Consider the following 16381-nt stretch of genomic DNA (forward strand, 5'->3'; position numbering starts at 1 on the left):
TTTTTAGAGGTTGGCAACACTAATAACGAAAACACACACCCATCTGTAGTTCATTTTTGGTGTTGTCGGTGTTAGCTGCGGTAATTTTTGACAAAGCATATTTTTCATTCATTGGACTTAGAATTGTCGTCTTTAGACCAGAGTGCAAGCATTAAATTCTGCGTTTTGCTCAGAAAATCTCCTGAGACACTGAAGATACTAAAAGCATACGGAAACGATGCAATGAAGAAATTGCTGTATACGTAGCATAAGCGTTTTTGGGAAGGTCACACAGCATCAAAGATGATCCCCGGACTGGCCCCCCTCCTTTTCCACTGTAGATAAAAATGTAGAGGTGCGTTCCAAAAAGCATGCATGTGGATAGCAGAATATCTATTGATGCTTTTGCCTCTGAACTTGGAATTTCACATGGGGGTGTTCAAAGCATTCTTCACGATGATTTGAACATACAATTTGCGTTTGCTTGCTCATGGTTTCAAAAATGTTATCAGCTGAACATTTAGAAGTGAGAGTGAACATGTGCAGGGATTTGATTAACATGGCTGATGAAAATGACAACTTCTTGAAGAAAATATTAACAGGTGATGAAACATGATGCTTTCTCTATGACCTTCAGACAAAATGTCAGTCAAGTGAATTGAAAGCAAAAACATCACCCAGGAAGGAAAAATTTCGTCTGGACAAAAGACGAGAGAAAGTGATGTTTGAGGTGTTTTTTGTTTATTAGGGTGTCATTCACTACGAATTAATTCCTGGAAGCCAAACTATCAATAAAGAACTTCCTTAGTTCCTTAAATGACTACAAATGCAATTAGACGAAAATGATCTGAAAAATGTGCTACAAACGATTGGTTTCTTTTACACGACATTGCTTCCCCACCTTGCTCTTTGATCGTTAAAAATTACCTTGCCAGACACAGTATTTCCACTCTGGAACACTTTTCTTATTCTCCCGACCTAGTTACAGCTGATTTTTATCCTCTTTCCATGGCTGAAAATGAAATTGAATTGGATTCCAGAAGTGTTTCAAACAGTTATGCAAATGCTGAGAGAAGTGTGTGGATGTCGGAGAAAAATACATTGATGGCTAATAAAATAAAATTGTTTTATATTTTGCAAATTTCTGAGTGACCTATTCTGGGAACTTTTTGACTCTACTACGTAGCTGATCCAGATTTCTGTTTGAAATGATCAAAAGAACATTTTTTGTATTATAACAAAATTACAAAATAGAAAAATAGTAAACATTTTATAGTTTAATATTTCAGTTCTTAATTTCAATAAATTTACTTAGGAATTTTCAGGCTTTGAATTTCAACTCCAGCTTGCTCAAAAATGTCTTTTTTTCCTAAAATTGCTCCAAAACTCTAATAATATTCATTGAGCAAAAAACGTGACTTAATCCGAATTTGGTTTCAAATTTGTGCACAAGAATCAATTTTGTTGCTCCAAAACAACAAGCGTATATTTATAAATTATACTGTATAAATTTTTTGTTGCTCTAAACTAATGGTTTTAAGTAAAAATTGAGTGATTTAAATCATGCTATTGATGTAAGTCATATCTTTGTTAATTCTTTTGTTATTTTTTGTTAATTTTTAGCATTATCCAAAACTAAGTCAAACATATTATGTCTTACTGGAATGCCTTGCACAAGATCACATGAATTTTTTGAGTAATTTAGAGCCTCAACTTTTTTTGTATATATTATCTTCAATTTCTGAAGGATTATCTTCATCTGGTAAAATTTTTTTTTTGTTCTTACTTAAACTTTCTTTGTTGAGTGTAATTCTAACATTGATAATAAACTTTATTATTCGTACATTTAGATACTATGGTGTGTGCAGGTTGCTGTGCTGCATTAGATCATCTAGTTACTTACATATTTAAAAAGGTATCGCGTGCTGGGAAAAAGAGAAGAACTAGTGGAACTGAAACACAGGAAGAGGAGTCTTGCCTTAGAGTTTTAAAATTGCATCCTGAAATACTTCAACAGGTATTCTTTACAAGGGCTTATATTTTTGTGATTCTTCACTATATTTTTGTATCGAAAACTTATCTTTACCATTATATATATTTGCTTTCTAAATATATTCTATTCACTCAATTTTTTAAGGTTTTTGAAGAGGTTTTTAAGGTTTTCTAAGAAAAGAAAATTGTAACTTCAGTGAAGATTATTTAAAATTATAAAGGCCTTGCAAAAACAGAAATGTTCAATGTTAGACTAAAGAAAAATCTTTCTAAAACATAAGCAGTGTGATAGTGAATAAATTAAGTGAAAAAATAAGGAAAGAGCGAAACTGAATTATTTAATCGTGAAATTTTTTGAGTCAGCTAATTTACAAATCAGTTTTTTAAAAGGTGTAAAAATTTTAAAAACCAATAATTTGGGATTCAGTTTTTAGAAGATGATTTTTTCCAATTTTTATGCTTTAAATTGCAATACAATTAAATATGTTTTTCTTATAGATGCTAAGCACAAACTTGAATATAGTCATTTTTGAAGAATGTAGAAACCAATGGTCAATGTCAAGGCCGCTTTTAGGATTAATTTTGCTAAATGAAGAGGTATAAACATTTTCTATTTATATATTTGATTCTTATATTTGAGTGTTTGTTTGCAGGATGTGACATTTTGACAGCCGTTTATGATAGTTGTGGCAGCTCTTTAGGCATGTGTTTAGAATCTAAAATTAAGAAGTAGGAAAAAAAATTATGTAGATAAAACTAAGTCAATTAGAGTTCACCAATTAATATTGAAATGAGAAATAAAACCTAAAAAGTTTCCAAATGCTAGCCAGTTATTATTTAGATCTAACAGTACAAAGAAGTGTTGAAAATCATTGAAATCTCTCTTCCAAACTGTCTTTGATATTCATTCAAATAAACTAGTTATAGGTAATTTTAAATGTTAAAAATAAAATTATTGTTTTAAATTTAACATACTTACCTTATAAATATAAACATTGTGCTGTATACTTGTTTAATTTCCTTAATTGGCAAGCTGAAGATAAGCAGAGCTACTATTCACTATGTGAAAAAGTATACATCTTTTGTTTATGTCTATTTTTGTGTTTGTGTGAATGTAAGTTGGAATCGCCCCAGGCGAAGAATCCCTGTGTATCAAATGGTGATTAGTACATGTTAAATCTGTCAGGGTCACAAAATCCTCCAAAATAGTGTAACTGAAGTCGTATTCTTGTGCATAGATAGCTCTACTGAAAAACAGGAAAGGCACCCTCTGCTGTAAAGATTCACTTGATTTCAAGCAGGTTTACTGGCATTGGTAAGTGGCAAAAGTAACATGTTTATTTTCATGAAATTGATCAGGAATCTGCTTTCTTTCCAATAATTGGAAAAGGTTTTTTGACTTGTGGAAATGCATATGGGCAAAACACTAAAATCATAGTTAATAATTAGTAAATAAACAAAGTTCTATGACACAACATTAGTTATAGATCTCAGGGCTGTGGAGTTATAGTTAGAACTTTGCTGGAGTCATAAAAATGTACTAGACTCCATTTTCACTTTGTTAAAAGTTAGGTCATACAGGCTCAAAAAAGAATTTATATTGTTATAAAAGTTCTTTTGACAAATACTTATATGGGGGGTTTGTATTCCTGGTTTTTCTTATTTCTCGGTTTTAAAACTAGGAGCGGAGTATGTGCTTTTTCTACAGATTTTCACAAATCTCAATACCCTTCTCGCTGACTTCTGTGAATAAAAACTTATATCCCAACAAAAATTTTTCAGAGTGCTGCAAATCTAATATTTTAATTTTTAACCATTCACAAATTCCCATTAATTGGATGTCTATTCCTTACCTTACCATTATCCCCCTTTTTTATTTTATTGAATTCTTGTTAGCACACTATAGCAAGTTATTTTTCCCAGTTTAGTAAGAAAACAATTGTGAAAATATAGCAAAAACAAGTGTGTAAAAGTGATAGTATGAAAAGTAATTTTGATATCACATACTTCTAAAAAATTGCACTCTTCAAATGTGGTTATTTTTGTAATATTTTTTGAAATTTAAGTTTGATAAAATATGACGAAATCAGACTTGTCTTAAGCAGCGCAAGACAGTATGATGTCATCTATGAGTGAGGCATTTGTTACAAATTCTGATCTGTAACAATATATATTTATAAATCAAATAGGTGGGGTATATTTGTTTGCAGTTTTTTGTTTTGTTTGGCTACAATAAAATTGAATTAATTCAATAAAATCTCTAGATTTTAGTATGATATTATGGCTTGAAAATTTCAATCTGTGTGTAGTTTCAAATAATGGCTTTTGAGGCTCAATTTGCAATTTCCTTGTAAATTCATGTGTTTCAATCTCTTTTTTTAATTATTGCTTTTGATTTTCACAAGGTTTCTAATACACTGATATTAATTGTTGTATTGCCTCAAGTGAAATTCAAATAACAGATTTGAGATTCATATTTAAATTTTGCCTGTCACATTCATGAACCAATTTTTAATGCGCTCGATTCCATCATAAATTGGCATGGTGGTACAAGCATTTTTAGACAGTTATTACTATTGATTTTCACATGGTTTTTTATTTCGCAATATTAATATGAGTGACATAATTCAAATTGCAACTTTTAGTAGTCTGGGCCCGTGCTAAGGATTTCAGATTATTAGCCAAATATCAAAAGTATTCACCAATTTTTAAAGGTTTTCACCAAATGCAAATTCTAAAAAAAAAAACTTTATACATATTTTTCTTCCCAGTGGAAAAAACAGGGTGGCCACCCACCTGGAAAACCTGGAATTTTCAGGGAATTTTTTTTTATGCTGGAAAAAACCTGGAAAAGTTGGAAATTTGGATAAAAATCTGGGAAAATCGGGAAGTTTTAAAGAAAAACCTAAGTTTGTTCTTAATTTAAATTATTTTGCCATCCGCTATTTTTAATTTAACTTAATTTAAATTATTTACCATCTATATCCACATTATTTTGATGGAAATCTAACGTCAAACAGTTGAAACATTATCAACTTAGCAATTCTTTGCTTGCATTAAAATTCTCTCCATTATTACCCTGCTAAACTAGAATGCCGTATGAAACTCTCCCATGTTGCTAAATGAATGGAGAAATCTTTGACCTCTTAGGAAATTATGGGACTATTCAGTTCAGGAAAGGCAAAAATAGGGTTTGGATATATTTGCTTCCGTTTATAAAAGTAGTTTTTTTTTATTATCTTCTTCTAGTCCATGGGATCAATTCATTTATTGTTCAAGTTTGTCCCAATGCTTTGGGGGTATTTTTTTTAACTAAATGATTCAAAATATTTTAGTATTTTTAACTTTATAGAATTCACTCAAAAATAATTGGTTATAATTTAATAATAGATTTTATCTTGCAGTCTTTTTTCTGAGTGGTTTTATATTCCCATCCAATGAACTAATTTTTTTCCCTCAAAACCAATAAATCACTTATTTTCTTGAATTGCTAACAGCAAAATTGTTGCATTGATGCTTTAATCTTTTATAACATATTTTATTTTTTAAAAAAAGGTTCTTTTATAATCCAACTAGATGTTAACATTAAATTTTATTGTTTTCCAGATATTTTGTTCATTTTATAGTACAAATTTTATCTTAAAATGAGTTGCAAGAATTACTTATGTTTTAAAGAAAGCAGATGAAAAATGGGTTATTTTTTAATCAAAAACACCATGAAATAAACATCTGACTTTTTATCTGCTTTCTTCAAAAAGTTTATTAGAAATTTTTGCAACATAATTGAAGATAAAACTTATACAATAAAATAAACATAACATCTGGGAAATTAACTAAAACTATATCAACTATATTAGGGGTGCACAACCTTTTTGAGTGAAGGGCCATTTGCGCAACAGGTTGACTAACAAAGGGTCGCACATGTACTTAAACAAGTTAACGTCAAATGTAGTAATATTTATTTAAACATTAAAGTTCTAATTTTATTTTATCAATAAACTTAGTAATATATTTGTGGAAAATTAAAGGCGTTCAATTATTAGAATTCATTCAAAAGTAGAAAAACTAATACTTTTTTAAAAAAAAAAAAATTGCCATTTTTATCATATCAACAATAGATTTATCAAAATAAATAAATAAGCATTGGAGAAAAGAAAGGTTATTTTTTATCTTATCACAAAATGCAAAAATTCATTTAAAAATAAATTTTAATAAAAAAAACTGCAATGCTTATGCAATGAAAGTAGAAAAAATTTAGCACGTAATTAAGTAATATAAATTCAAATTAAATATATTAATTGAAGAAAATTTATAAGTTTTAAACAAAAGCCTAAAATAAAAACAAAACTGTTATACTTCAAATTAAAATTTGATACTTATTTGGTAATGTACTTAATTATTTTATTTTATCAAATATTAGATTTTTTAATGTTATAAACGTTATATTTTTTTATCGAAAAAGATCACTTAAGCAACAAAAAATTGTTAACGGCGACAATATCAACTCGATTATAATAAGTTACATTCAATATTTATTTTTGACCTTTTATGCAAAAAATAAGTTTTTGCTTATTAACGTTTTTCGAAACTATTTTATTCTACAAAATTTATCGATTCTTCACGTACACTGAATTAATACACTTTTTCATTAAGTTAAAATATTCAGAAAAATTACAGCAAATTTATTAAACTTTGTCCTAAAAGCAAGTTTTGATAAAAAAAAAGTTGAAGCTTAAAATTTTATTATTAATATTTTTATTATGTAATTACAGTTTATTAAGCATACATTAAAAAGTGTTTAGTTAAAATAAAACAATAGGAGAAAGAATGACAAGGGCTAGAGTTTTTTTTTAATTTCCTTCAACTGCTAAATTTATTTCCAAATATAGATATCTTTCTCAGTAAATTCAGCAATGATCCAATACTAAGTAGAAATCCTTGGCATATTGTTTTCAGTTGTTTTGTGGTAAAAAGTGTATGTTTAAAGCCCACAAGTTCAAACTACGAGCTAAAAGTTCACACAAATAAAAAAGTTTAATGTATCGAAATATTTCATTCGTTCTAAATTCAACTTATTAAAACTTAGCCACCTGATATTATAAAATAAAAAGAGAGGTAGACAACTATTTTATTGCAAGGTATTTTCTACTACGAGAAACTAAATTGAATCCGCTGTATAAAATAATGGAAAACTAAGCATTTACAATTTTTATCACCTAAGAGGAAAAAACAGTTCTCAAATATTAAAATTTTATTTATTAATCTGCTCAGTATTACATGATGGTGGTAATGGATATATACTTATGTATTTTAATGACTTTTTACGGTACTCACTAATGCCTCATCTCAAAAAAAATATTAGAAAAAAAATTTTGTTAATAGAAAATAATAGAAAATAAGTAATTGAATTTTGCATATTTTTCTTTGGTGTTGTTTACGGTATGCAATACTTCACAAAGCACTTTGCCAACTAGTGTAATTCCAATAATAACAAATAAGATGGAATGGACAAGTGTTGTCTGGTTAACTGGTTTAACCACTGCCTGGTTTAACAATAGGTTAGTAGGATAGTTTAGGTGTATAAGGTCAAATAGCTTTTTAAAATCTTTCTATATAAATTAAAAGTGCTAAAAAAGTTTAAAGCTCTAAAAAAGCTGATCATTTCTCACAACTTTCACTAACAAGCACTATTCTTTCCCTCATGTGATGAATAAAAGGAAATATTCTTAAAGAAATACTGCAAAAGTAATAAAATTTAATTATTTGGAAATAGAAGGTCAAATGACTTTGGTAAAAACTAGCATTGCTAAAGAAAAATGAAAAGTTAATAAAATATTTATATTATTTATTAGTATTTCGAATAACACTAAAAAAGTTTGATAAAAGATCAAGGAGAAGCTAAATTAATTTTGGATTCTGAAAAGCAGATGATTAAACATGATAAATGCTTCGAAACAATTTTGCTTGGTCATCTATTTCTGAACTTTTAAAGAAATATGGAAAAAAAACTTTATTATTGATTTTTATTTAAACTATTGATTATTATTTGATTCTATTTAAACTTTATTATTGAAAAAAGTGGGAATAATAAAATGTCTTTTATAAAAATAAGTTCATAACTTTTCCTTCATTGATAGAAGCATGCACACATTGATGCATTGTATTTTCATTATTTTTATTTACTATAAAAACTAAACAATAGTGTTTTTTTTGTAATAATTTTTTTTTGGTAATCAATATTTTAAAGTGGCTTATATTATATTATTATTGTGCATGATAAAGCGTTGATCTATTCTATTGGAATACTATTAGGGAACTTTGAAGAAATTTTCGTGATTTTTCTTTTTGTATCTGTTTAAAGGTCTTTTGATTATAAAAATGCTCTAATTTCTAATACACTTTTTTTTTTGCATTTTCAATTAAAAGAAAAGTGCATAGTGTAAATTTATATTCTTCAAAATTCTATTGAATAAAATTTGATAGAAAAATGATGCAATGAAATTTTAGACATTAATATTAGAAGAAAATAAATTTTCTTAAGATGCTCTTTTCTTTCTTTATTATAACACTTATTGTTTATTTTGCATTTGAGAAGAAAGGGCTTTAATTACATTTCTTGTTATTTATGGTAATTTCAATGTAGTATTTTTTTTAAACTCCACCGTGTTAATAATAATAAAAAAAAATAGAGTATAAGATAAAAATTGCATAAGCTTCTTAACCCCCATAATATAATTGAGATCGAAAATTGTATTAGGTAATCAAACTTAGATATCAAATAATTTTCATCATATGCTAATTACTAATATTTTGTTCTGAAGTGTTGTTNACTCAACTTCAAGGATGAGTCCCATTTCCGCTTTTTTCGTTCTAGTTTAAAATGGCGGGAAATTCGAGCAAAATTTTTCCCGGTTTTCTGGTTTCCCGGTTATCTGGATACCGGATAAATGGTTCTCTACTGTATTTTCATCATATGCTAATTACTAATATTTTGTTCTGAACTGTTGTTTACTTAAATGTATTTTAACAACTGTTAAATGCTAACGTAATACACTTAGCCTTCTCATTTCTATTAGTTCTGAATGCTGTTTGAGAAAGTGTAATTTAGTCAATTTCGACTCTTGCGTCAGTAAACTAAAGAAAACCTAGTGTTTGAGTTTTGATTTTAATTTGAAACAATTATAAATTTTTGGTGATTAAATTATCATAGCTTGTTTAAACATTAATTTAAAAAAACATTGCTTTTCTTATTTAAAAAAAGAGGAGCATTATATTACATCAGAGGAAATTTGGGATTTTGCACTTTCTCTAAGAAACTTAATCTCCTATCTACAAGCTTCAAATTTTGAAATAGCAACCTTACAAGTAGACATTTCAACTATGAGTTTAAAGGTAACTAATTGACGTTAGATGTTAACTGTCAATTTTATTTTCTCCTCCTCCCTCCAACACCCACAAAACCAACTTTCCTACTCTATACACTTGGAGAGTCATAAAATAGCACTTCGCCGCAGTTTACATGTAGATGGAAAAAGGTAATACAGGGATTAAAAGGCATTTTTTTTATACAATTACTATCTGCAAAAGGCAAAAAACGAAGGAATACACAATTTTCTTTAAGTGCTTGAACATTGCCCTTAATATTGTATTATAATTCTTAAAAGTCTTTAGAAATGTTTTTGCAATTTTTTTGTGTTATGAATACAAATATATTTAAAATTTTCAACAATAGTAAAAGATTTATTGAAGGAGTTAGCTTGAATATGATTTTGCTTTCATTTTTATTTTGAAAGGTACTTAAAGTAACTATTAACTATAAATTATGTGTGTGTCATTTGCAAAAAATAAATAAATAAATTATTTTTATTCGTGTAGTAAATTCTTGTATAAACTAATAATTTAAAATTTTTTTCCTTACTTATTTACTTTAAAAATAAGATATTTATCATTCACAGGTAAAAAAATATAAATATTAGTTCAAAAAATTAAATTTTATACTTGTAGTTTGTAGAGGGTAATGCGAAACAACGCTGAATGAGGCTATCTTAACATGTAAATAATGGGGTTAGGGGAAGATGGATAGAAAATTGGTTAGGTATTAAATTTAATAATTATGCTTTTTTTAATAAAAATAAAACCAAACATTTATTTCTTACGAAAATAAAAACAATATAAACGAATATACGTACTTATAAAAACAAATAAAATTCTAAGCCAGTCAGATCATTCAGTCTATTTTGTGTTTCCAATTTTCTGCCTTTTATTGTCTCTTTTTGTCAAGAAGGCATCTAATGTAGTTTGTGTTTTCCTTTTACGTTCTGTTAGAAATTGTTGATAAGTGGATAAAGCAGTGTTTTCATTACAGAAAAAAAATGGGAGAGAATTTCTCACCCTTACTCAAAAACAAGGTGAGATTTCAAAAAGTTAAGTGAGATTTTTAAAAATAAAAAAACACGAGTAGACTTGGAAAAAAATTATTTCTTTAATTATAATACATTTTTAACATCTTCTAATTGAATATTTTTGCTACATCATCATTTGGAAAATGTTCTATATCTACTTTTTCATCAGCTANTAAAAAACACGAGTAGACTTGGAAAAAAATTATTTCTTTAATTATAATACATTTTTAACATCTTCTAATTGAATATTTTTGTTACATCATCATTTGGAAAATGTTCTATATCTACTTTTTCATCAACTATTATATTTATTTGACTGAAAAATATCCGTATTTGTTTCGTTTTGACCGTTTCTACCGACATTTGCTTCATTTTCATTTGTCCGCTACGGAGTAGAAGATGCCGTCTTAACAAGGTATTTGTCCATCTTACATTCATGCACAAAAAATGTAAACATCTTACATGAATAAACCTTACCTACGGTGAAAACGTGGCTGCAGAGAAATGTGTTCTGAAAGGGGTTTGAGGGGTTCTGCTGTCCGCACCGGTTCTGAACAATACTGGCAAATAGGGAAGCTAGATAACAAGGACCGATGTTCAAAATAATGAAAGATCAAGGAAGAAAAGTGAAATGGATTTTATTCAAAATGGCAAAGGACGAAATTTTTTCCAAAATTTGGGCGTTTTGAAATTGATTAATAGAGTGCGCGAACTTCTCGCTTTTATAATTTTTTACTGCGAGAAAAGAAAAATATGCGAGATTCTCGCGTTCTCGCACTGTAGTAAAAACACTGGATAAAGCATCTATAACACCCCGTCTTGCTTTTGAACTCCGGTCAAAATTTGGATCATTTTCAACAAATTGGTCCATAATTTCAGTTATAGTGGTCAAACTCCTTTTTGCAAGCGCCATCGAAAGTTCTTTTTGCTCTTCTTCAAAATCACTACTATCAATATTTTTGTTTTCTTCTTGCTCAGTTAATTCCTTGAGCTCATCATTAGAAAGACTAGCTTCTGTTTCTTGAACTATTTCTTTGACGTCTTTCACATTTACGTCATCTAAACCGGTTTGTTTTGCCAATTCCACTATTTCTTCCATATCGACAGAGTGTCCAATGTCTTCGCTCTTACTTAAATCGGGCCAAATGTTCTTCCATACTCCTTTCAAAGATCTTTCTGTTATCTCATTCCAGGAAAGGTTTATGTTTTCTACAGCATTCATGATATTGTAGTTTTTCCAAAATTCTCTTATTGATTGCTTCTCTTCTCCGTCTATTTTGTTGAACATCTGCTTTAATGTTCGCCGCAAGTAATAAGCCCTAAAATTGGATATAACGCCTTGGTCCATTGGGTGGATTAAGGCAGTTGTGTTAGGCGGCAAAAAAAACCCACTACGACTGGAATGCATGTTGTTAAGTCTGATAAATTTGTTAGGTGGCTTGGAGCATTATCAATTAATAGTAGTGCTCTTTGTTTAAGTTTTTTAATTTCGCAATAACCTTTAACAGATGGGCAGAAATGTTCAGTGAACCAATCCTGAAAAATTTTCATAGTTATCCATGTTTTTTTATTAGACTCCCAAATAACAGGTAAAGTTGATTTAGATATGCCTTTCATCGCTCTTGGGTTTTTGGAGTGGTAAACTAGTAGTGGTTTTAATTTGAAATCTCCGCTTGCGTTACCATCCAGTAGAAGTGTTAAGCGATCTTTTGCGGCTTTAAATCCTGGTGATCGTTTCTCTTCACGGGATAAAAATTTACGTTTTTGCATTATTTTCCAATACAGGCCTGTTTCATCAACATTAAAAACCAATTCTAGAGGATAGTTTCCTTGTTCAATTATTGTTTTTAATGTCGCTGGGAATTCAGCCGCCGCTTTCGTATCACCACTTGCTGCTTCTCCTGTAATCTTTATGTTGTGAAGATTATTTCAATGTTTAAATCTATTAAACCATCTTCGAATAGCAACGAAACTTTCACTTGTGTCAACCTGAATGTAATTTAAAATTCTTCTAGCTTTTTCCATTGTGATAGATTGGCCTAATGGCATATTGCGTTCAATTTCATGGTCAATCCATATAGGCAGTCGTTTTTCCATTTCCTCTATAATGTTATTTCTAGAACGGGTAATTCTAGTTGCAGTTGCCGATGGCAGTATTTTTTCTTTATTCTTAAGAATTGTCCTTATTGTTGAAGTTGCCAAATTCAATGCAGCGCTAATTTGAGATTGACGTTCACCAGAATCTAATCTTCTAATCACTTGCATTTTAGTTTCCAGTGAAATGCTTTTTCTGGTTGCTTTCTTTTCTTGTTTTTCGTTATCACCCATGATAAAAACTAAAGATCATAATATTTGTCACTGTACTGATCGTTATAGTATTATATAAATTTATATGTACTTACAATAATGTCAACAAATGTTTCGAATGATAAAATTGCGTCCGTACAGCACCGCACCAAACAAGAAACAACTGCACTGTTTCGGATATGTTATGCACATATTTGGGGGAGTCCCCGGGTTGAAATAAAAGAGCGCTAAACCGAAGCAGCACTAAACGAAACAGCGTTAAGCGGGGTCTTACTGTAATATCTTCCCTGTTATAATTGAGTGAACAAAAATACTACTCAAAAGAATATTCTAATAATTATTTAAATTATAACTTATTAGAAACCTATTATTTTTGAACATTTTTTAACCCTAAGTTTTATTAAGCTATTGGAAAAGAACTCTGATAAAAATGAAGTGAAAAATCTATATAGTATAACCTCAGAAATCCAGAATGCTCGTTGTTTTGGTATGTCTATTTATCAGAAAATTTCGGATTTTAGATATTTTGCTTAATTGAATTGGTATATTAAGGCTATGAGTATAAACTTGTAAAAAGTACAAGATTCTATCATAAACTCACATGGTCTTTTGCTCATTTTGCAGCAGTCATACTATAAATTTCTGCATGGTTTTTGAAATCTCAACATTTTAAAATGATGTTGCTTGCAAATTTTGATTTGTACTATTGATAAATCTTTTTTTTCCTTGATATGCTTGATTTGCTACAATTAAATCATAAAGTCACTTATTTATGCTCTTTGCTTATCATGACACATTTCTACTTGGTTTTTAAAATCTTGTTGTTTTTATAGAAAACAATTACAATCAGCAATTTTCTTTATTAAATATAACTAAATGCTTTGAGGCATTAAACATGAAATTCTGGAAGAACAAAAAGTTAAACAACATTTCTCAGATCTTTTACCGGCTGTCTGATTACTTATCTTATTTCATCAATCAAACTAGACGAGAGAGCATCCCCACATGTGCAATAGCTTTTGATATCACATAATCTGGCTACAGTGGAAAGTCCTGAATCCTAAATCATCAGATGTATCTTTAGAAAGATTAAATTTAGAGTTGAACAGTTAAATAGAGTGATGAAAATTTTTAAATACAGTTGATAGATTAGAAATAAAACTTTGAAAGAAACTATAAAACTTTTAAATTAATCAGATATTAGATTTCTTCATAATGGGTCTTTAAGGTAAACAAAAATTTAAATATGCATTTTTCAATTCTATATAAATACTATTTTACATGAATTTTTAATCAATAATGTTCTGTTTCTGGTTAAATGACATCTAATTTACTGAAGAATGTTGAATTAGATAAGACAAAGGCTTTTGATAAATTATACATAAAAAATAAATAAATGAAAAGTAACTAAAATTTCTTTTGCAAATAAATACATATTTTCTCTCCTTTGGTTCCCTTTTGATGTAAAAAATTTGCAGTACCGATATTTAGACTAAAATAACATTTAAAAAAGGCTAGTTTCAAATGCTAATTAGAAAGTGAATCAATCTTATTTAAAAAAAATAGGTTTAAAGAATGAACAATGAAATAAATAAGTATTAATTAAACTAATAGTTGAGATATTATACTGTAGGTTTAAGCTGTAGGTTTTTATTGACCACTACTTGTACATTCTCTCAATCAGTGAGCTCAAAACACTCACATTACTTATCAAAGATATGAGTTTTGTTTACACCTTTTTCAATAATTACACAATGATTCTTGAAGGGGCATAAATGTCACATTTCATATCATAAGCAAGTAAATAGTGTCCATTTTATTTTTCAAGTAATTATTAATAGTTAATTTTTAAGCGTCGCTTGTTGGCATCAAAGTTATCTAAATCAGATAGTAAAATAAATACAGCTGGTTCTATCTCTCACTTTTTCTCTTCTTGTAAAACAGTTGTCAGAGCTTTGCTCTTTGGTCAGAATCCTTTTTGCACAAGGTTGTTGGAAATAATTGTATGATGGAGATTCTCCGACCATGTTGTCTTCCCATCTGTATGATCTGAAAATGATGGATTCTAATGTGGTCATTGATATCAGTTAAAATATGTCTATTTTTTCTTTCCTGCTTGTTATCATGCTACTTGTATCAATTTTAATATCTGACCAGTGCTAGTGCGTTTTGTTTTCTGTGAAAGCTCAGAATGTGGAATTTCTTCAGATAGTGTTTCTGTTTCATTGATATTGTTACACATGATGCAGTAAAATAAAACTTCATTTGTGTGTGCCTATCAGTGGCTAATGAGCAGCCGTGCTTTGTTATATTAAGTTCCTAACCTTTTCATTCCACTAACACAAATTGGATGTTCGAACCTGCAGTTTCTATGTAATTTACTTAGAAGTAACATCATATACTATAAAAAATTATCCAAACTTTTCAAAGTACTTTGTGAATAATTCATTCAACAAATTTGTGACTCTTAGTAATTAATGGCTACTTTTAATTCCACTAGTTGTCTTACGATTTATTAAAAAATTTAATTCCTTTAATTCTTATATTTTTTCTTTAGCATGCTACTGTTTTTAAATTTTAAAATACTTCATAATTGTAATTATCTTATAAATTTTTTTAAGATGAAAGTTGTTAACAAGTAGTTTTCATTTCAGTATTTTAATCGGCTGAGGCAAAATATCATTAGCAATCAACTCCCTGAAAAACAATGTGTTATGGCTCAGTGGTTTGACAGTTTAATGGAAGGAATAGAAAGAAATCTTCAAACCAAAAATAGGGAAAGGTGTGAAATTTTTATTTATTTTCAGAGTTATTATATTCTGCATTTTAAACTCAGATCAATGATTTGTGATAATTACTTTTTATTTATTCAGGGCTTCCAGCATTCTATGCTTTTTGAAAAATCTATTCTAGTTATGTTTTAATGTATAATTTTTTGCTTTGTAAATTTGTTTTAAAGTTATTTTTCACACCACTGCATTTAAAGGATTCCAAAGTTACTATGAAATGCAATTTTCATCCGCCTGGAAAACCATGAAAACCTGGAATTAACAGGGAATTTTTTTATACTGGAAAAAACCTGGAAAAGTCAGGAAAATCAGTATAAAAACTTGGAAAAAAACAGGAATGAAATGTTCTTCATTTCAAAATTTTATCCTCAAATAATATATTCATAGATTATCAATTTAATACTTTAAGATGACAAACCACACAATAAAATTTTATAATTGTTAGATCTTGATATGAATTTCAATATGTAACTTAAAAACAGAATAGTGAAATTCTAGTTGAAATTGATCATTCAAAATTTAAAAAAAAATTTACCAAGAAAACAATAAAAATTTAATAATAATAAGCTCAAATGATATGATTTCAAGTCATTCAGATTTTTTGTTGTTATTGTTTTCCGAATTATATAGATACAGAAATATGTACTATTCTATAAAGAAAAAGAATATTCTATAACTATTGCAGTTCCGCTTGTTCTGAAATCATATTTATTCCTTGGCGTAATCCTATTTATTCATTCATTTATTATTATGCGATCCCGAAATCGGAATTTATTGGTTGCAAGTTTGTTAGAATGAAAAAAGTATTGAGAAATTGTTCTTCAAATGTTGGACACGTTCTGTTTCCCAATGATTAACCAATGTTCTGGGTCATTTGTTTTATATTCTGCTGCTTTTACTTTAGGGAAATTT

General features: G+C 28.6%; 1 protein-coding gene across 5 annotated transcripts in view; it reads left to right on the forward strand.

Moving 5' to 3' along the window:
• The window catches only part of LOC107452432 (Ran-binding protein 16), a 186706-nt gene that overhangs the window by 106998 nt on the left and 63327 nt on the right, over positions 1 to 16381 (forward strand). For 4 of the 5 annotated variants that reach the window (XM_071188252.1, XM_016069988.3, XM_043040335.2 and 1 more), the window contains exons 22-25: positions 1603 to 1741; positions 1830 to 1996; positions 2470 to 2568; positions 15335 to 15462. In XM_071188252.1, the coding sequence (XP_071044353.1) occupies positions 1603 to 1741; positions 1830 to 1996; positions 2470 to 2568; positions 15335 to 15462 (533 nt within the window). The remainder of the gene's footprint in view (positions 1 to 1602; positions 1742 to 1829; positions 1997 to 2469; positions 2569 to 15334; positions 15463 to 16381) is intronic. The other variant, XM_016071458.3, reaches the window with a different exon arrangement.

Source organism: Parasteatoda tepidariorum, chromosome X2, assembly GCF_043381705.1.
Source record: "Parasteatoda tepidariorum isolate YZ-2023 chromosome X2, CAS_Ptep_4.0, whole genome shotgun sequence".
NCBI classification, from domain to species: domain Eukaryota; kingdom Metazoa; phylum Arthropoda; class Arachnida; order Araneae; family Theridiidae; genus Parasteatoda; species Parasteatoda tepidariorum.